Source organism: Rhea pennata, chromosome 25, assembly GCF_028389875.1.
Source record: "Rhea pennata isolate bPtePen1 chromosome 25, bPtePen1.pri, whole genome shotgun sequence".
Classification (NCBI taxonomy): Eukaryota; Metazoa; Chordata; class Aves; order Rheiformes; family Rheidae; genus Rhea; species Rhea pennata.
In genome coordinates, this window is record NC_084687.1 from 7,019,616 (window position 1) to 7,041,307 (window position 21,692).

A 21,692-nucleotide genomic window follows, 5' to 3' on the forward strand; every position below is an offset into this window, starting at 1 on the left:
GCACCCCGGACCGGCGGCGGCGGCGCCCCACGTGCTTCGCGCCGCCGCCTCTCGCGAGATCTTGTGAGACTGCCCCCCCCCACGAGCGGCGCCGCCGCCTCTCGCGAGATCTTGTGGGACTGCCCCCCCGAGCGGCGCCGCCGCCTCTCGCGAGATCTTGTGGGACTGCTCACCTACCCCCTTCCCCCCCCCGCGGCGGTCCAGGGAGTGGCGGTGTCTCTCGCGAGAGTCCGCGGGACTCCCCGTCCCGCTGCGGGCAGTGGCGGCGCCGCCTCTCGCGAGAGCTGGCGCCGGCGCCATCTTGGTGCGGCGGCGGGCTGCGGTCACCGGGACGCGGAGGGTCGTTGGTATCGCGGCGGCCCCGCGATGCTTTCCCGCCTCGTCCTCCGCGCCGGTGAGCCGGGTGGGAGCAGTCCCGGCTCCCTGCGGGGCGGGCGGGCGGTTGCGGGGCTGGGAGGGTCCCGCCTGGGCTGTGTCCTGACGCGCTCTCTGCCCCTCTCGTCCCGCAGCCCCGGCCGCGCTGAGGAGCCTGCCGCCTGCCCTCCCGGCTGGGTGAGTACCGCGGGGCCGCCGCTGCCCGCGGCTCGGGACTGGCGGCACGGGGCCCTCCGCCAGCCGCCGCAGAGCTTTGTCGCCGGCTGCGGCCTGGCGGGGCCTGCGGAGCGCCGGGGCGCCGCCGGGCTGGCTTTTCCCTGGGAGGCATCGCCGCCTCCTTCCGAGGAGGCCGCGGTGGCGTTGCTCTTTGAGCCTTTGGCTTTTTTAAGTTACATCACTCCTTGCTTTTGCTTTTATTTTTCCAGTTAACATTGCAGGCCTATGGAATAATCGATGTTGGGAGGCACCTCTGGAGGTTGTTTAGCCCCACTACCTTCCCCAAAGCAGGGCTCTCTAAAACAGTCACTGTATCACAGAAAATGTGCTTGAGCTTTTGCTAAGGATTTTTTTCCCCTCAAGAAACTTACTGGAGTTTTTCTCATTATTTGTAGTATATTGCATAGTAAAAGAGCACTTCACGCAAGTCATGAACGCTTGGCCCCTCTTCCACCCCTGCCTGAGAAAGGAGGAGAAGTACGTTATGGTTTGATCCCAGAGGAGTTTTTCCAGTTTCTTTACCCTAAAACAGGAGTCACAGGTTAATATATATATGTGTGTGCATGTGTGTGCTTTTTTTTTTTAGTCTTTATTTGGTTATGCTCACTTAGTTCTGTCCACAATTAGTACCTGGCAAATAGGTAGAATATTAGGGGGAAAAGCTGGCTTTTCTTTCAGCATTCTGGATATAGGGAAAGCAAGGTGCTTGATTTAGCATAAGAAGAAGAGCAATTCTTATATTTTGTTATGCTTGATTCTGCAAGATGAATTATTTTTTGAGGCACTCAGAACCTTTCAATTTTACTCTTACTTGTGCCTTAAAGAAAGGCTAAAAGCATAGCATGGGCATGAAAGAAAAAATTTTATTTGCTTACTGGGTCTCAAAACCTTTAAGCATAGACTTTTGCCTGTTTTTGAATGAGCAGAAGCTGTCAATCCCATTGAAGGTGTAACTTGCCTGTGTATCTGGTGAGCATCCTTATTGTATCCCTCTTTGTGGTGCTGTTGGATTTGTATTCTTGGTCATGGTAAAAGAGAATACTTCCTGTTCTTATTGTATGTATTAAACTATCTACCTCTTCTATGGTGGTGGTTGACTTGAATAAGTGTGTTTATACCATATACTAATAATGCTGTTTCATTTCTTTTTTTAGGACCTTATATGCTGGGAACTGGACTCCTGCTTTACTTTCTCTCTAAAGAAATCTATGTAGTTAACCATGAGACTGTTGCAGCTGCCTGCATATTGTCAGTCTTGATTTATGGTATTAAAAAATATGGCTCTGATGTAGCAGCTTTTGCAGACAAACTTAATGAGGTAAGAAAAGAAACTGTAATATAACTTTGCACTGGTAACTCTTAAGTAATCTACTTAAATATTAAAAAACACTGCATTCAAAATCTGCCTGATGTCTTCAGAACAATGCTTAAATAAGGTGCATTAAAAATCTTATGTCAATATTGCTATATAGGTCTTCAAAAATAAAAAATTCTATGTCAGCATAAGTACTTAATGGAATGTTTTTTTTTAAGTAAGATAAATTGTGAACTGTAGTTCTTTGTCTTAAAACTTTTAACCTCAAACCTGACACAATTCAGCTTCCTGAAACAGTTCTCAAATTGTAACGAAGAGTTTGAAAATCAGTTACAGCTTGCTTGTTTTCCTTGCATCTGTCTTGAATTCTGAAGTGTATTTGTGTATACACACATTTATATTACATGTTACATTTATTTATGTATTTTACATGTTATACATGTGCATGTGTGCATATATGTGTGTGTGCATATATATATATATGAAATGTACATTTGTCTTCTAGGAGAAAGTTGCTACAGCTTTAACCGTGAAGAATGATGCAATTAAAGATCTTGAGACTGCAATTGAACAGGAGAAGAAGGAACAGTGGAGGGTTGAAGGCCGTAGTTATCTCTTTGATGCCAAGCGGGTATGCTTGTCTAGCCCTACTGTCGAGTTTTATTAATGTCTTTGCTACATAATCTTAGATTACTAACTAGTTAAAAAACATTTGCGGTATGTGTGTTGCAGACTTGTCCATTTTTACCACCTGATACAATGACTTCTGTTATAGAACTGTGTTCTATTGCTGTTTTGTAATTTTGCCAAACATTAACCAGTTGGTGTCATCCTTTGTGTATAGAATAATATTGCAATGTTGCTGGAAGCTAACTACCGAGAAAGACTGCTGACAGTGTACAATGAAGTAAAGAAAAGGTTGGACTATCAAGTGGCGATGCAGCATTTGAAGCGTCAGAAAGAACAAGATCACATGATTCAATGGGTAGAGAAAAATGTTGTTCGGAGCATCACACCTCAGCAGGTACTCATTTGTTTTTAGATGCTTTACATCTTAGTCTGTAGAAATATTTACTGTCTAGTGCTTCTGGCTTAAGCCAGAAGAAGCTAGATCATCTCCTGGTGACTTCCAAGTTGAGCTCAGATGTATTGTTACTGCTGAGTAAAACCTAATGTGCCCTTTTTTTTGGTACCAGATGCTACTGGTGATTTGAGCTAGAACCGTTCATGCTGTTTGTTTTTCCAGCATAGTGCTAAGCTTGTAATAAGATACGTACCTAACAGGTCAGAGAAGTTGCTTGTAAAATTCTCTATGTAAGATTTCAGCAGTTTAGGATCTACAGATGGATTTTAGATGTCCTCTCTCTAATGAACAAACCTGAGAATAAGAAAACAAGTGTTCCCAGCACTGCTTGCTGATGCTTTAACATAAGCCATTGTTTGGCTATGAATCTCTGACTTGGTGAATTACAGTAACACCCCTTTTAGTCTCTGCCTCTTTTGACGTATCTGAAGAGAAAATCTGAAGTTCATTAGAACATATGTTTTGCTTGTTTAAATATCTTTCAGCAAGTCTGTTGTCTTAAAGTTATTTTCTTTTCTTTTGCAGCAGAAGGAGAGTATTGCAAAGTGCATTTTAGACCTGAAAGCATTGTCGAAGAGTGCACAGATGACGGTGTAACCATGCTGCATCTGGTTCCAGAGTTGTCTTCTATGACTTATTGTTGGAAACTGTATGATTCTAATGCTTAATTAAAAAACTCTACTCTCCTTGACTTGCAGTAGTAACACTGATTTCCTTTTTGCGTTCGTAGTATCTTTGTCTCCAAGATGAACTACTATAGTTGGAGAAAGAAATGAGGAATTATATACAACCACTGTATGTGCAGTTCTGTGTGGTTCTGATTTTGTCATGAACATACCAGAGATGAGACAGAGGACTGAGTAGTAGAACTCTTCATTGTGATGCTAAAAGAGTGACTGTTTCTTGTTAGTTATCTGTGATTATGACCTACACTTTTAACAGTTGTTAAGATGTTTTAAAAGCAAAATGAGTGCTAGTGCTCCCACTCACCTAGTTGGTAAACTGTCTGAGATTCGGAGATAATCAAGATGGATGCTCTCTGCTTTTTCAAACAAACCCAAAAGATCTTCTATAGCAGAACTTCAAGTCAGGACATTAGCATCTCCATTTTCTATGGAAAAGAGGATATCACAGGCAGGAAACATATCGAAAGTTAGCTAAAAACATAACTTCAGTTGAAATCACCAGTACAAAAGTTGAAACAATGAAATGGATGAGTTTGCAGTTGAGGATTTTTTCTGGAAAAAGTTTGCTGTTTATCATTCCTAGCAAGGAATGAATATTGGTGATTAGTATGATAACACACTGCATAAGCATTGCTTATTTATTTATTTGGAACACTTACCTCCACTCCCCTCCCTCCCTCAAGGATGGTGTTACATTTGAAATACATGTCCCCACAGAACAAAGCACTTAAATACATGTAATCCTATTCTTTCTACATTGAGACGTGATTTATTTAGTTACTTTTTTTGACAAGTAAGCAGCTAGCATATGCTTAAATGCTTTGTTACCTAGGTTGGTATTACATTGAGAGAATAAATATCCTTAGTGGAGTTGTTAAACTAGCTAGTGTTTTTAAAGGTTTTCCTTCTGTAACATACAAGTTTAGCAAAAGATACTCTTCATAGATAAGATAATCTTAAAAGCAAAGTTAAACTAACTTCTTAAACTGACGAAGTTTTTTTTTAACTTGCAATGGTTTCTGAAAACAAGTTTTTCATGTTTCCTCTTTTTTTAGAGAAAAACTGAAGTTGCAGAACTTCCACATTTGCATAACCCAATGTTTGAATGATGTTTGAATTCTAACTGGTTTGTCAGAGGTTCTTTTCACAAAGCAAGTGGTTATTGTGATAAGGCTTCAAAAGTTTTCTACTGTTGTATGGGTAGCAGTTTTTATGGTGTGAGGTAAGATGAAGCTTTTATAATTTACTGCTATTACTTTTATTACTGAAAACAGTATGCTTTTAGACTTGGCTCAGGAAACTCAGGTTCTAAAAATTTGACTTTCCTAGAGTATGGGCAACTATGCTTAGCAAATGACATGCAGTATAAAAAGATTATAGCAATAGTAAGAACGAAATGTTTAATTTCATGTTATTGCTAGGCACGCTTTATTACTTGCAATGTGCTGTTTGCAAGTCATATTATAAGGAATACCAGGGGGATAATTTTACAATAAACTACCAGTTCCTTATCTTTACGCTCCACTAAGGTTGCATCTCCCAATACTTTCTTGTTTTGCTGGGAAAGCTGATGTAACTTGCGGGGGGGGGAGGGAGAGATGGCAAAAGAGTCTTTTTATCAAAACTTTCTGATTATGAAAACTTCCATAAAGATCTCTGTTCCAGCAGCTACAAAAATAATAGTTGGATATTTCATGTACTCCATCCTTTTGAGAGATGACAGTATGTTCATCAAAATGCAGTGACCGTGCATGCATTTACACAGAAAAAAGACTCTGGGAACTAGGATTCACACTTGCTGCCTAGTTGCCGGTTTTGTTTCAGTGAGCGTTGCACACATCTGTTGCGTATGGTTTTCATGCAGCTTGTAAAGTAAGGAAGTGAGCAGACGGGGTTAGGATAGCACATGTTGCCCAGGATTGTTCTGTTATGCGACCCTGCTTGAGTGAGGAGTTGGACTAGATGATCTCTAGAGGCCCCTTCAAACCTCAACCATTCTGTGAAAACCACTGATAAAGACTGAAAAGTCTGTGGATTAGAAGAGGATGTTAATTTGTTTTGCTCTAACATAAACCTGTAGAAAAGTAAGCTTATCTATAGTCTGTGCCATTTTCTCAATTCTGTGTACTTACGTGTATAAATTTAACTTTGTTTCCTCCTTCCCTCTGTAGCTTCTCTTACTGGTTATTAGAGTTTGGAGAGAATGGGAGCTTCTTCCTCAAAGTCAGATCCAGGTATCTTTAAGGAATATTTGTGGATTGAGTGTTGATGACTAAGCTGGCCTTGTCCCAACTCAAAAAGGGCTGCTGGTGGGGGCTAACTTAAGAGATCTGTGAATTTTCGGAAAGCACTACATAACTGCATGACTTTCTAAGGCTGTTGTCAAACAATATAAGTAACTTTTTTCAGCTTAGTGTTTCAGTTTTTTATCTGCCTGATACAAAAACGTTATACTTGTATTATTTACTTACATCTTATGCCAATAACACCTAAATAGGAACATGCCTCTGGCTGTGTAGAACTTGTCACTTGCGTTATGAGTGGACAAATTAACAAATTTTAAGAAACTTTTTTTAATCTTTTCTGTTCACTCCTAGTTACACAAGAGCCCGTTCCTTCTACAGTCACTGTGCATACCACTGTATATACCTCTACTGCTGACTCACGAGCTTCAGAACCCAAATGCTTTATTGATAAGTAAATGCTACACCTTTATTTCCTGATTTCAAATATAAGAGAACCATGAGACTGCAGGCTTCTCTAAGGGCAATGTTGTGTAATATATTTTGTCTCTGATTTTTGAAAGATTGCTTAGAATTTCTTAGTCTGTGGACTAGATACTTGCTTCATGTTGATGCTTAGTGCAGATAAGCACCCTTTTGTCTCATGATGATTGGGATAAATGATGTATTACATTTCATAATGTTTGGTGAATATGAGATCTGCAGTTTCTTTAGCATTTCTTTTAAAAAAAAACGATGATTCTGACACACTTTTCTGTGCATCAACAGTGCTGAGATAGTCTACATATTACTAGCGTTTATCTCTGGCATCCTGTCAAGTGTTCTGGTTTTTGCAGTCATCTACCTCATCAGAAAAAGTAAGTGAGACAATAGAGGGAATAACAGTGCCAAGACAATGATATATTCAAACTTAATGACAGAGAAGAGGTTGTGCTGCACATCTTAGGCATCAAATATGCATGGTGCTAAGTTTCCATATTTTTCCTGTCTAATCTTATAGCAGAGCTGGTTTGTTGTAGGATTCTTGTTTTCCTTAACTTAACTGATGTAGTATTGTACCTTTAGAAATATGTTCAGATTATGACTGCTTGAATAGATCATTAAAGTGTTGATGATTGTTCTTGTAACTTTTCATTAATCACCCCAGACTTTGTCCCCAGTAATAGAGCTCAAAGATTCATAAGGGGATTTTTACACAGAAGAACTAACTGTAGCACTGGTGTGTGTTTGTGTGTGTTGGAGGAGTTATTTATTCTTATTCCTAATACTGTCCATATTTGATCCTGGTTTAGCTGCTTCATGCAGGCGTATTGGAATACAAGCTCCCTTGTACTTAGGCTGCCAAACTACTTTACAGTGAAGTTGTTTGAGGACTTCAAGCATTAGTACAGTAAAGTACACGTAATAGGTACCCTTCAAGACTGACTGCCTTCTATTTTCCTTGCCTGAGTTTCCCGTGGCGAGTAGAGAGGTAGCTCCACAACTACTTGGCAGAGAGAGCATCACATGTGATTCCATTTGCCATGATAAAAATGACCATAAGATACACTTCCTAGTGTCCTAGCACCAGAGGAGAAAGTGAAAAACAGTAATCGTGTGAAAAACAGGGCACTAATTTCTCTCTAGCTTCCTCTGACAGGAAGTAGGTGTTTTGTTGTTTCGTCTTTGAGATGGCCGCTATTGCAGGGAGGGGCTGGGTTAGCTAAAGACTTACTATCTTTTAAATAAATAACACTGCAACGATAAAAAGAGATGCTGATGAGGATAAGCTGCCTACTTTTTCCACCCACCTGATACTGATCCACAGTATTTTCTCTATTCCTCGTTGTCTCCCAATTTCCCTACTTTATAAGCTATGTGTAAGCCGTACAACCTTTGACTGGTGCCACTATACTGTGTTCGTTTTGCACCTCTTTTGCACTGCTGTCTCCAAATACATAAGTAGACAATTGAGATTGGTATCCCTCTCCTTCCTAGAGCGTAAGAGACCTCAAGAAAATTTACAGGAGCAAACTCCCACTCGGATGGCATGTGAGGCATCTGTTGAAAACATGCAGGTAAATGTCAAAACTGTTCTTTCTGTATTTCTGATACTTTATGCAAAGATTTCAGTTTTCTGATAATGGTAAATACTAATTTGGAGGTGAGAAAAGAGGCTTGCTTCTGCAGACCTGAGTGTTAGTCATCAGGCCTTTTGACTGTTTACCCTTTGAAGCAGAAAATACTTCTTTTACATCCCAGGCTTCAGCCTGTGTTTGTAGTAGTCCGGGGTGTTGCCTGAGGAAGCAGCTACAAAGAAGGATAGATACTCTTATTCTGTTAAAGGGCTCACGTGCCACATTCCCCACATATTCCAAGGGCTCCAGGGATAAAACAAACCACTAATTAGGGAGTTTGGGAGGGGATTTTTTTAAAAGAAGACAAGTTTTTATGTTTTTGCTTCATGAAATTGATTCTTTGGAAGCCCTTAATACTGAGTGTTTTCACAAAATCCCAGGTTAGACTAACAATTTGTCTGATCTAGTATAGTATTTACTAAATTTCCCATGTTCAAGGACAGGCTATGACTGCTCATGGTGTGTATCACTGAAAACAGTTAAAGGTGGGAAATACATGCTGAAATGTAGTACTCATACATTCTCTAATCCTTGCAGCTTCTCTCACAGCCTCAGAATGAGGTTACCTACACCAGTCTGGTCTTCCAGCAGAGTCCGACACCGATGACTGTGTGATAATGTGTGCAGCTTCTAGTGAAATGAGGACACTTTTCCCACATGAAACGCTATTGGAAGTGTTGTATGAAAGCATATAGTGCTCTAAGAAATGGTGCCAGCATTGCAGTATGTAACATCAGCTATTTTTATAGTTATAAGGGAGAGTTAATGCCTTCTATTCCAGCCGTTTGCCAACACTTGTTGACAAGTCATTTACTTTCTATACCTTATTTCTTCATCTGTAGAAATGTCAGTGAGTCCTTGCAATGCACTTGTAATATTTCCTTTTGTGTTTCTGCTATTGCTTTGAAATAGAACTAAAACAGGAAAATGTATTTCTATCTGTACATGTCTGTGCTCTTATGTTTCTCTATTTGGTTACTGGCTACAGGTTTCCTTTTTTTTTTTTTTTTTTTGGGTGACTGCTAAGTGCTCTGTGCTCTGATTAATTTTTCTGCTCAATGAAGCTATGGCAATAAAATCTTTTTATGCAAATTTTTGCTTCCTGAGTAGGTCACAAGGAAAAAAAAAACTCCAAACTTCATCTCCTTTGGAGTGTTTTTACATGCTGAAAAGCATGACCATACTGTGATTATCAAAACTTGTGGAAATGTTGTTTTATGGCATTTTAAGTATTTTGGAAGAAGTTTAAAATAATCCTCTTTTCAGACTATAGGGAGTAAGTTACCACTGGTGATTTGGTCTTTGTGGCCATAGAGAAGCCTTGCTTCTTCCCACGTTCATATGTGCTTGCTTGTGTAGTGCAGAATCTGAGGTAGTACAATACTCTATCCATCATGCAACACGCTTCTAGGAGCTGAAACAGAGCTCAAATCTCCTGACACCTCAGCCCTCTTAAATTCTGAAACCAGCTTGTTTTGGGCACCCAGGAACATCAGATTCTTGAAAACAATTCAGATGATTGAAGTGCTATTGTAACTGTCTCTCAAGAGAAATTTTTCAGGCAGGATGAATGTCTTGGGTCACACAGCTTCCCATGCGCTCCAGCAGAAGTTAATAATGCATAACAGTTTAGAGAGAAGCTTCCAAACAACAGAGACTAAATGTCCACTTGATGGCAGCAAAAAGTCGCAGGTGGGCAGCTCTATTTAGCTCAGCTCAGATTTAATACTTTATTTTGCCAGCAACCAATTAGCAGAGCACTGGCTCCACTTCTGTTAAGTCAGCCAGGAGCTGTTCTGCCTTCTTGATTTTTAATAGTTGATGGAAGTTCAGATGACTACTGAAAACTAGATTTACCAAACAGTTTACACTCTAAAATCTGGCTTGAAGGGTGTTATGGGTGAGGCTGCTGACCATTTATAGGCTTAGGAATAGAACTTACTGTCTTTGTTTTGCTGTATCTGCTCTCATCTTGATCATGGTAGCTTCTGCAAGCACTATTTCATGTAGAAAATACTTTATTTACTATGTACTGTACTATATATACACTGCTCTTCCTAATTTGCAGCTACTTAGGGATTTGTGAGAGACAATTGTAGTTCACAATTTTTCTGAGTTTAAAATTTAAAAAAGTGTTCCTATTTGCTACTTGACAGCAACTAAGTACATTCTCTTCTTGTGAGTCACCTTATCTTGCATCTGCATCTAACACCACAGGTATCCCTCCCTCCTCCATGTTCATCTGATTGCAATGTTAAAAAGATGTGTTATTTGAGCTAGAATGATGATGCTGAAATGACTGTTGGATTGCGTTTCTCTCAGCCAGCAGTGAGTCTGCATCAATCTCCTCTCATAGGAGCGTGCTAAATCCTTTGGTCTTCCTCAGTGAAATGTGCATACACAAGGACAGCTAGTATGTGATTTTGTTCACCTTCAGTACAGTCTAAGCATTACTCAGTGAGTCTGTTTGGTTTGTGTCTAGGGCTGAAAGGCAAAGGCATCTCCAGGTTGACTACTAGAAGCGAGAACCAGGGCCCTACTCTTCGTGGAAAATCCTCCAGACTGCACCATCACCTAGGGAGCAAATAGGAGTTTTCAGTGGCAGGATTAAAGGCACAGACTGCAAGCCTGTGGCAGAAGCCAGGTAATAAGCCACCCACCCTGGCAGTGTTGGGGCGCCTCTGATTACCTGCTGTGGAAGCCAGGCTGGCCTGGCTGTGGCAAGTTCCTCACTTCCTCATTAACAGGTGGGCAGGAAGCCTGACATATCTTCTCTAGAAGGGCTGAGCAGCTTTGGTTGGTTTGCTGAGATTATTGCCCTTTGCAGCTTTATTTCAGAAGGGAGGGCAACTTCCTTTGGTTTTAGTCTTCTCTATTTTTTTTCTTTTTTTCTTGATTCTCTTTTGTATCATTGTGATTTGTTCACTTGGAGTTTGTCAGGCAGCCTGCCGGGAAGTTAGTGCTGTGCTGTTCCCTACTTTCTCAAAAATGCGTATGCAAAGTTTGCTGTGCATCATTCTGAGGAATAATTTTCTCGTGTTTTGGTGGGGCCTCTTCCTCTTCTGAAAGCGGTTTTATCAACTGATCAGGACAGATTATGGAGCAGAATTCTGACTTCCTTCACCAGCCTCTCTATTAATAGAGTTGAACTAGGTAACAAGGCGGAGTTTTACTCTATGGCAGAGATCGCATCAGATAGAAGATTGAGATGTCTGATCTTGTTTAAAGAAGCAGATGACAACATTTCTCCTAACTGCTTTCTGAGATAAGTAAAGCAGAATGACCCTTCCCTTCTGCTTTTCTTGTCCAATTTTGTTACTTGAAAATGGAGCTTAAAAAGGCCCTTGCTTTTAATGACCTATTTTCAGCTTGACCTGTGTTCCCTTAAAGCAGGCTTTGCAAACTGTGGTGCAATATTTATTGTACTTTCTAAGCAGAATAACTACTAAAGCAGTGTGGGCTGCTTTTTTGATTGCTGAAAGAGAAGAGTAGGTTTAATTCATATAAACTCAAATACTATTCTTCCTGAAAATGAGATGGCACCAAATGCAGCATGAGTTAGCAAGACTTACATTTACTGTTTAAATTGATTAAAGAAAAGGAATAAGAGTACTCAGTGAGGACATGCCTGGGTTGCTAACTGCTGTATGACTAACAACAAAGAAAACAGATTTATCCTGTTTTCCAAGAGACCCAGCCAACAATCCTTATTTTAAAAAAAAAGGACAAAATTTGCCTTATCTTTTTCTCTATTTTGTAATGATTTAATAAAAAGTCATACATACATATATGTATATATATTATTATGTATAAATACATATATATGACATGTAGTTTCAGATACAGTTCAAAGTTGTCCAGTTTTGTAGCAGATTGTTGCAAAAAGAGCAACTTTTCACCAGGTTTACAAAGGTTTGGGCTAGAGCAGATGACCTTCAGTTGCAGCAAACAGTCATTAATTCAGGTGTTAGGAAAACAATTTGTGATTATAGGGCGAGTCAAGCATGGGAATATGTTGTGCAGGAGGAATCCCTATCATAAGTAGCTTTTAATAACAAATCAGGAAAATATGTCATTGGTGGTTTAGGGATAGTTGATTCTACCCTGGGTCAGGGAGTTAGGAGTGGAGAAGAATCTAGAGATGTTATTAATTTATTTTTTATGGCAGACATAGTTGCCCCTTTCCAGCCAGCTACTATCTTTTCAGCATATCTCATTAGAGAATAGCTTCAATATGTTCTTGCGGCAACTCCACTTGTGTCTGCCACACTGTTAGTTCAATTTTGCAGGCTTCTGGGATGAGCCTTGGGCTGATTTCAAAGCAATGACATATTCCCACCTGGCAAGAACTGCTGCAGAAAAGAGAACCACTAAAGTCAGTTCAGCTACTGAGTCAGTCAGCGCTGGGACCAGCTGGGAGGGTAGTTTCACAATGTTCATCTTCAGGTGAAGCTGTTACACAAGATGCTACAGTTTCATGAGCTGTGCAGGTGCCACTGAAGCAAAAGGTTCAGGCAAGGTTTGGCTCTGATAGCAAAGTTCTGTACAGCTGGATGGAAAGAGAGACCAAGACCATAACAAGAAGACTTCTTAGCCTCTACTTCAAATTAACAAGCATTGGTCTTTACCAGTTGAACATAGATCTGTGGTAGGGAACTAGGAACAAAAATTCTCTGCCTTATTACCAGTGCTCAGAGTCACTAGCCTACCAAATAACACTCAAGCCAATAAATTAACCATGGAAGGTCCTGTGAAATTAGGATGCTTGCCTGGAAGATCTGGGCTTGGTACAGTAATTGCTGAGCAGAATCCTCTGGGGGTATACTTGTTCAAGAGATCACAAGTGATCTTTTTAGGCTTAATGTCAAATGTACATCAGACTGAGTAAGAGGAGCTTACCCTTATCATAAAACAGTTTATCTAAAAGATTGAGTAGGTGAAGCGGAACATATATTTTTCCATGAATTTCTTGGTAAAGCAAAGCTTTTTATCAACAGTCTGGTATATACTGACAGTTCAGCATTCAGTCTTGATCTATAGCTGTTAGTCTATAGTTTGTTCTATAAGAACAACTGGATCTTTTTTTTTTGCACAGCATATGAGATTTTAAAATAAAAAGGTATGTGTTTTTGAACTTCTTTATCTTGCAAGCATAGACAATGGGGTTCATGACAGAACTGACATGAGACAACAGGATTCCCAAGTACATCAAATATGGGGGGATCTGCCATTTCGGGTAAAAATAGGAAATGCAGTTTATTATGCATAGGGGAAACCAGGATACTACAAACAGGAAGAGAACAAGGGCTAAAGATCTGGCTGTCTTGAACTCCTGCCCATAAAATGCTCCTGCCACTTTCACATTGGTTGTACCTTGACTAAGCTTTTTCCTAATGATATAAAAGATTTTAGCATACAGAACACACATAATGGTCAGAGGGACAAGGGTCCATGTGAAAAAGCCAAAATATACCATGTAATCCAGCCTCATCACAGAGACAAATCGACACTTGAGGAGGTCCGAATTTCTGAGTGCTTTCTTGTTCCATCCAAACATGGGGGTTAATCCTGCCAGCAGAGACACAAACCAGCACAAACCCAGTGCCAAAAAAATTCTTCTCTCTGTAGTGATTATTTTATATCTGTTGGGGAAGAAAACCCAAGGCCATGTTAAACAAGGGTGTTTGGAATAGTTGAGGATGGTTTCAAGAACTCACATGTTCAAATACTCCAGATTCATTAGGGCAAACTGGAGCATTAACTTCCTTTTCTTGAGAAAAAGTTATCTTGAGATGAACCATAACTCCTTATTCACAACGGTTACTTTGCAGAATCTGTATAAAGTGAACTATGTTTAACTCCCCTTCTTTTTTCTTGTAATTCTGTCTGCTTTCAGCTATTTTGTTTCTTGTTTCATTATGATCTCGCTGTGCCTCTTGACTGGGTATTATTTATATTTCCACTGTTAGCAGTTCTCTGTTATTTCTCATCTTCTTTGGATGTACTTTACCCTTTATACCTCATTTATACCAGTTGTAAGACCGCTTTGTTCTTTCACTCTTCCATCTACAGATCCTTTCTGCATAAAAAAAAAACCTCTTGTTTGAGGTTATGCTTTGAGTTTCTACCTTGCATACACTTTTCCTTTGAAATATAAAAGATGGGAGCACCTTTTTACGTTAGCCCTTAGTAAGATTTTGTTGCTTCTATATTTTCAGCCAAAGCAAATATAAATCATATTTAAATGACTAAATGAAACTCAAATCTGTACATACTGCAAAATAAGCAAAATGCCCGAAGAATTAACCTGTTTAACCATAGTCCCACCCTGTGGCCAAATTCTAATGAGCAATTACTTTGGCCACCCCTATCACATGAACAGATCTTGCTGTCTGCACTGTGTGACAACTGCAGACAAGTTCAGACCCAGGACAGGCATGCTATTCCTGCTCCAGATAGCTCATCTCAAGTGGGCTTTTACAGACAAGTATTTTCCTCATCCTTAAATGCATGTGTCGGTTGGCTCCGTGTTAGGAAAGGGACAGGTTAGGAGTGGAGAGAGTTGGAGGTTCACCTGGGGAAGGGGAGGGCTGAGGAAAGGGTGGAGGGACAAGGCTGGAGCAGCAGCACAGCTCACCTGGTGGGCAGCTTCACTCTCAGGTACCTGTCAACTGCGATGGCCAGGAGGGACAGGATGGACGCGTTGGTAAAAATCATCATTAGGCAGCACATGAACAGACAGGAGTAGAAGTGGATGCGGATCCCCAGGCTCACCACGATAGCCAGGGGCGCGACAAGGAAGCCGACTGCGATATCCGCCAGGGCCAGGGAGCCGATGAAGTACAGAGTGGTGTTCCGAAAAGCCGAGTTCAGCTTCACCACCCAGATCACCAGGATGTTACCCAAAGTGGCAAACAAAGCAATCAAGGACTCGGTACCGATATAGATCCCATCCAGGCTGCTCAGTGGCAGGCTGCTGTTGGGCATGGTGGCGCTTGGGCGTGAAGTGCTCCCGCCTTGGGCTTGAGGTGCAGAAGGGAGTGTGAGAGTGAAGAGACTTGCTTGGGGATCGTCCATGGTGTGACCAACCCCTCAGCTGTTTCGGTGCCTCTTCTTAGTACAAACCTCCTCCAGAATTTCACGTCCTCAGGATTCCCACAGCAATTCAGCTCTTGCCTTTCCACAGAACTGCAAATATCATCCAGGAAGCAGTCCTCTTTGCACACATCTTCCTCTGAACCTCAGTATGTCCCTGCAGCAGCCTTGTATCATTCAAGCACATTGGAAAGCTATTTTGATGGAGGGGAAAAAAGCCACTCTAAGCCTGCTTACTACAAACCTGAAAATAAATTCTTTTAGCTGCTTCCTCTTCCTGGTCATGGTTTTAGAAATGAGAAAACTGTAAAGATGACCGTGCTACTTATCAGTTGAGATAATCATTCTGTAGTCAGGATATGTGACAATTTAAGAGCTATAAATAGAGTGTTTAGTTCAAGTCTAACCTTTACTTGATCTGAGGTGTATTATTTCCAAGAAGGCCCTGAAGTAGCTGAGAAATTCTTTACTCTGTTCGTAGAGTGACCAGAACAACATCACCACGATGCCCATGACTTTTTTTCAGTGGGTGCCTTTGTTTCCATTATAAATCAGTATGACATCCAGCACAGTCATGCTCAGTCATGCACATTTTTCTAAGCTCTGAGCCTATCTTGAGGGTGCCTGGTACTAAAAGACTTTTTTGCAATAAGAGAGTGAAAGAAAGATCAGGCTTTGCTCGTAGGAGAAAGAGAAACAAAGGACAGGTGTGGGAAGTGGTGGACAGTAGGAGGGAGGGTGTCTGAAAGCGATGGTCTGCTTGCGCGGGCATGGGGGGACCCGCTTAGTGCAGAGCGCTGATGCCCGGCACTGCGTGTTTCCTTCTCCCTGACGGCTGCCTGGAGTGAGATCCTTTCCCATTTCAGACAAGAAGAGATACAAGCATTGAGCTCGTGTCAGCCTGGGAGTCATAGGGTACCTCCTGTAGACCCATAAAACATTCAGTTTCCCAAACTCTGCTTCCTTCATCTCTTCCACCCAGCTTGCTGGGTACATTCAGAATGGGGAAGTGAAATCAACCCTGGGAGGAGGCAGAGTCAGAAAGAAATGTGACTTCTTTATTTTCTGCTGTGAAAAGAGTAGGCCAAATTCAGTTTCCTTGGAATTAGTTCAGCTATTGCCACTCCCTGAGGTGTAGCAATAAATGGAAGGTATTTGGGTAGGATTACTGCACCGGGCACAGGGCGGGCAGCAGGCACTTTGCTGGTGTGCGCGGACAGGGGACGCGCCGTGTCCCCCGGCTGCCCTCGTGCTCGGGTGTGAGTGTGCCCACCTTCTGCGCTTGCACATCTCCCTTAACCTCAGCCTCTGACTTCCCTTTTCTCTGTCACTGTGGTGGTTCTCTGTGGCCAGATGCCTCTCTAAGGCAGGACTGCTGCAAAGCTGATATTAGAGCCCACGGCAGGGACGCTCTCCTCTACCCAGTGCCTGGCATAAACGCTGCTCCCGAGCAAAACAGCTTGGTTCTGCTCAGGATTTTAAGGGAGCAGCTTGTGTAACCGAGTCAAGAGTAAAGGTTTCCCTCTCCATACGCCTTTTCCTCCAGCTGAGCACATCCCCCTGTCCTGACTGCTGCGAGGATGCTGGAGCTAGCGGGACCGTGAGCCTGTTTCCTTCCGTGCGGGGACAACCCTAGGAGAAACAGAAAAGGCGCAGCAAAAGCCGCAGTATTCATCACACTGCGGCCTCGTGGGGTGAAGGATGTCAGGGTCTGGTTAAGTGCGAACTGGGTTTTGTTCCTTTAACTCGGGGTTTCCTTTTTTCCTGGAACAGAAAAGCGAAACCAAATGCAGGACCAAATGCAAGCCGAGGAGGGTGCAGCGAGGAGGTGGCCAGGAGGTGGCAACGGCTTCCTGCGCCGCGGCCGAGGCCCAGAGATGCTCCTGCGCTGCAGCCCCCCTGCAGCCCCGCAGCCCTGGTCCTGAGGGAGGGCTCCGCTGGGATCACTCCCTCCTTCCGCAACTGTGCCGAACGCCTGCGTCAGATTCCAGTCCCGGAGCTGACGGTCAGCTGCCCGCTGTGCCGCCCAGCCTGGGACAGCCTGGCTCTGCTTCTGCCACCCCCCCGCATCCGCGGCAGCGCGGCGAGGAAGCGGAACGAGCCCTCCGGGCCGGCGTCCCCGCAGCCGCGGGGGTGTGCCCGCGCCAGCTGAAGGGCACCTGCCCCGATCGGGGCCAAATCTGGGTGTTTCGGTGGCAACGGGCCCCGTGGTGGCGTAGCGTGGCGTGCGAGTCGCCCTCGCCTTCTTCCCGTGCTTCCTCCGCCAGGCAGCATCTGTTTCCTGCCCTAAATATAACGCGAGGCGGTGGCGGGGCCAGTGCGCGGGAGGCCGAGCCCCACGCGCTCCTGTGCTGGGCGATCAGGGAGCGGAGCTGGGGGCTTCACGGCTTGCAGAGGCCTCGGTCGCAGCGCAGCGTCACGTGCACGAGCGTGCACGAGCGTGTGCATAGCTATAAACGTGTGCTGCCCCCATATCATCCCTCTGCGAGGTGCATTGCTGCGGCGGCAGCGTTTTCTCGCAAGACAGCTGAGCTCGGTGCGGGCGCAGGCTGCGGAGCGGCTGCGGGGCGCTGCGCGGAGGCAGGTCTCGCCGCGACGGCCTTGAGGAGCGCCGTGGCTCGGTGGAGTCACACGGCGCCTCGGATCTCAGCCCGCGCGTGCTTGGCGGATTTGCCGTTTAACGGCTATAGGCAGCTTGCTCATTCCTGGGACGGCTCCAGCAAAGGCTTCCAGCTATTCCCCTAGGATCCTCCTACATCCTGGCGATAAGGATCAGGAAGGGAACGTTCCCTCTCCAGCCTCAGCCCAGCTTCGAGCACAGAGTCCCCCTGCGCGCGGCGGGTGGAGCCGAGCAGAGCGATGCTGTGAGAAGAGTTTCTTGCAAAGTGACACACAGATGCAAAAAGAAAAAAGGAAAAAAAAAATCTTGCAACAATGATCTTATCGTGTGACTGGGCAGCAGCGCCAGGCGCCCTTCATTCGGCCGGGTGCGAAACGCTTGCCGGGGAAGCGGAGCCGCCTGCCAGGCTGCGGCTGGTTCCCCTGCAGCCTGCGCCCGGGCGGCACATCCTCCTCCGCCTCGCTCCGCTCTTTCCCCGCTCCTTGCTGCCCGCTTCCCCTCCACGTTCGGCGCAGCGCTGTTACCTCCCGTAGCGCGTGCTCCCTTCCAGCGCGTCTGGTTTTAGCGTTTGCCCGCAGGCAGCCACGGGCACAGCCCACGGCCGGGCTTGCCGGAGGGCTCTGGGCGCCGCCACGAGCTTGCTGAGTGCCTCTCCCGTGGACCCGGCGAGCTTCCCGGGGCCGTTTTCTTAGTTTGGAACCCCCAAAAAATGTGAAACAGCATGCTTTTGCTGGAAAGTTCTGCGCCGATGTCTTCTGTGTGTCTTTTGCTCTATTGCTGTTTAGCGCTCAGCACGACCGGGGCCGGGTCTGCGCCGGCCTGCGAGCCCGCAGCCCCTCTGCTCGCCGCGCTGCCCGTCACCCCGGGCTCCCCGCGAGACGCCCCCTGCTCCCCCTGCAGCCGAAGGGGCCTGATCAGGACGTGACCTGCTGCAGAAATACGAGGCTCCTGCCCCCAAATCTGCCGGAGTTCGACTGCGAGGGGGGAAAGCGCTCAGCTCGGGACGGGCCGTGCTCCTTCTCGCACCCTTCCCTGGCTCACGTTTCTCCCGTCATGTTTTGTCTGACCCTCTGCAGCGAGCGAGCACCAGGGACGGGGAATATCTCCGTGCAGTGTGTTTGTGAAACCTGACTCACTCCCAACCACGCTCATGCACTAACTCCCCATCACCAGTGCAGCTGGTTCGCTGGTGGGGCACTTACATTTCCCCTGGAGCTCTTTCAAGAGCTTTCTTCCTGCCCGCAGTTCGCTAATCAAACCAAGCTCTTATTTATAGTGCTGCCACTTATGTCTGGGTAAGCCCGGAGCGGCCCCACTGGCTTTAAAGGATTTACTGCAGCTTTCCCGGGGCATATCGAACAGCGGGATGCGGTGCCAGGGCTGCCGCAATCCCGGCGCAGGCAGGAGCAGGGGCTCCCCTCTGCAGCCCAGCGATCCGCACGCCCGGCCGAGCCGTCACCGCACCGGGAGCGCTTGCCTGCGGCTCAAATACGTTTGGGTTCTCTGGGGAAAAAGAGAGTTTTGCAATATGACTCCAAGGAGGAAGCGGCAAGAGGTTGCAATACGCTTCCCGACATATTCTAGCAACAACTTCCTGTGCATGAAAGTGAAGGACAGTCGCGAACGGAGAAGGTGGCTGGGAGGAAGGAAAGTCTCCTGTTTGTCACTCCGTCAGGGGCACAACTGAAAACAAACCGTTCTCCAAAGACCCAGGCCGGAGCGGGTGCGGGCAGCTGGAGCCCGCGGGCCCGCGGCGCGGGTGCCTGTGCAAACAGGAAGATAGATGAGCTGGGCGCATCCGGAGCGCCGAGGGCCTGCCAGCGCCCCCGGCTCGCGGGGGAGGCTCTTTAGGAAGGAAGCGTTGTTTATATCTCTTTATTTTTAATCTATATATATTTGGATCCCGCCCTTTCCATTATGTGCGGCAGAAATCGAGGCCTCTTCGGTTTCTTTTGTTCTCCAACTAACACAACCAACGTTTTTGTTTCCTTAGAAAAAAAATGAACTTCGTTTGTCTTTAATGTTTATTTGCAGCAAAACATGCACACAAAGATCTCTCAACAGAGTAGAAAACTCAGCGTTTCTAACCACGGGCACTGCCAAGATTGCTGCTGCAGTTTTTTTGGGGGAAATAAATTGCCCTTAAACAGTTCCCACAACGCATGATTTCTGAAACTCATATACCTGGACCTTGCCTGTAAGCTAGGTTGGCACTAGAGAAACAGCAGCGCCCTTACTCCAAGGTGGAAGAGAGTTTAAACTGAGCGCACTGCTGGCTAAATAACAACAAAAGGTCGGTTGCCGGCCTGGGGATGTGGTTTCGCGCCTGCTGCGTGCAGCTCTGCAGCACGCCGGAGCGGTGCGCGAGCCGGCTCGGCTCCCGCGCTGGGCTCCCGCGCTGAGCTCCCGCGCCGAGCTCCCGCGCTGGGCTCCCGCACACGCTGACTTCGGATGCGGTTGGGAAGCGGTAAAATAGGCCCCTTCCACAGAGCGCTTTGCTGCGCACCAGCGAGGGTCTGGTTTCCTTATCTGCTGGAAGTCTAATTTGCTGAGGAAATCCTGTCTCCCGCTGCCTGCCGGCATCGGCATGAGCTCATGCCGTGCTCCGTGGCCGCACGGGGAGGAAGTGTCCTCAAGGCAACCGCGCGGCCGCGGGCAACCGAGCTGGGGCACCCCTTGGAGGGAGCGGGTCAGTCCCGATGTTATGTTTTAAAAACTAACAGCGCTCGCTAGCAATCATCCCGGAGTTGTTTATCCTCCCTTTCAAAGTGCTGCTTCTTGCCTTCACTTTTTTTGTGGCTTCAGCCTCCAGGTTCTGCCAGCCCAAAACCATTTCTTCTGTGCACTAGTATTTTCCTAGGCAGGTGCTTGAAATCTAGGATTAGATCATTTTTAATGCCTCTTAGAGCAGTTCTAGCGTTACCCAGTGTCTCAGCCTAGAAGAAGCTTTTCAGGGCTGATACAACCCTGCTGGCTCTTTTCTCCCATTTCTGCACACCTAGTTCGAAGTGTGGACACCAGAACTGAATGCAGTGGTTGGTTCTGGACTCCCTGGGGCCAGCACAGAGCCATGGCCACCTCCTGTCCTACCAACCCTGAAGAAAAAGCAGCACAGCCTGCATAAGTTACTCTACCGGTTGCCAGTAGGCAAGCAGCTGCGTGACCTGCGGACGTCAGCGACACGGGAGCTGATCCCAGCGGCCGGCTCTTGACTGTTGACCGGGTGCTGCGTGCACAAAACGCGCTTCCTCACCGCGCAGAGCAGCCCGTGTCTCAGCCTTGCCAAGGAGAAGGCGATTGCCCCAGACCGGGTCTCGTCGGCCTGCAAGGGCCATCACGAAGCAGCAGCCTCTCCCTGCGAGGAGCGCAGGAGATGACTCTGAAGGAGGGGCACTTCCGCTGCTTCGGGGTCATTAGCCTTCCTGCTGGCATAGCTTATTCGCTCGTGGTCCAAAAATAACATCCCTCCCGACCCGTCTGGCAGCGTCAGGCTCCAGCCGTGCAAAGGTAGCTGGCAGTAATCACTGTCCCCCATGTGCGCTCTTTGGGAAGGAGCCCTGGCTCTGGTCCATCTCCTAGGCGTTGGCTCTCCGAGGCAGCTGATATCTCCAGTGAACGTGCCCCAGCGTCGTGCATGGCCACGACCACACAGAGCAGGAAGGCAGTTTCTCCTGGTTGCTAGAGCAGAAGTTGGGACCACGGGCTTTGTTACCAGTTTTGGAGTATTGACTGGAATTTTGAGGAGAAAGAGCTATGAATCAGAGGTCCTGTGCTCCAGGCCCAGAAATTGCTGTTATTTTTCACAACTGATGTCATTGCAATCAGCAATGTACAGCTAAAAAGCATCAGCTATTTAAAAAGGCGACGGTGGAAGGCAGGCAGCCCAGAGAGCTTGCACCGGGAGGCGGTGAGAAGCACAAACCGGAGAGTTACCCAGCAAA

At 45.7% G+C, this 21,692-nt stretch overlaps 2 protein-coding genes across 2 annotated transcripts; one reads left to right on the forward strand and one right to left on the reverse strand.

Moving 5' to 3' along the window:
* The first annotated feature begins 270 nt into the window (after positions 1 to 270).
* On the forward strand, positions 271 to 3,681 carry ATP5PB (ATP synthase peripheral stalk-membrane subunit b). Its single transcript, XM_062595074.1, has 7 exons — positions 271 to 394; positions 510 to 552; positions 987 to 1,132; positions 1,746 to 1,909; positions 2,412 to 2,537; positions 2,751 to 2,930; positions 3,516 to 3,681. Exons 1-7 carry the CDS (start codon positions 367 to 369, stop codon positions 3,585 to 3,587), a joined length of 759 nt encoding a protein of 252 aa, XP_062451058.1. The 5' UTR covers positions 271 to 366; the 3' UTR covers positions 3,588 to 3,681.
* Positions 3,682 to 13,059: 9,378 nt separating this feature from the next.
* Positions 13,060 to 15,063, reverse strand: ADORA3 (adenosine A3 receptor). The gene is made up of 2 exons (XM_062594823.1): positions 14,674 to 15,063; positions 13,060 to 13,678 (listed from the first exon to the last, which is right to left on the reverse strand). Exons 1-2 carry the CDS (start codon positions 15,021 to 15,023, stop codon positions 13,060 to 13,062), a joined length of 969 nt encoding a protein of 322 aa, XP_062450807.1. The 5' UTR covers positions 15,024 to 15,063.
* Between the last annotated feature and the right edge of the window lie 6,629 nt (positions 15,064 to 21,692).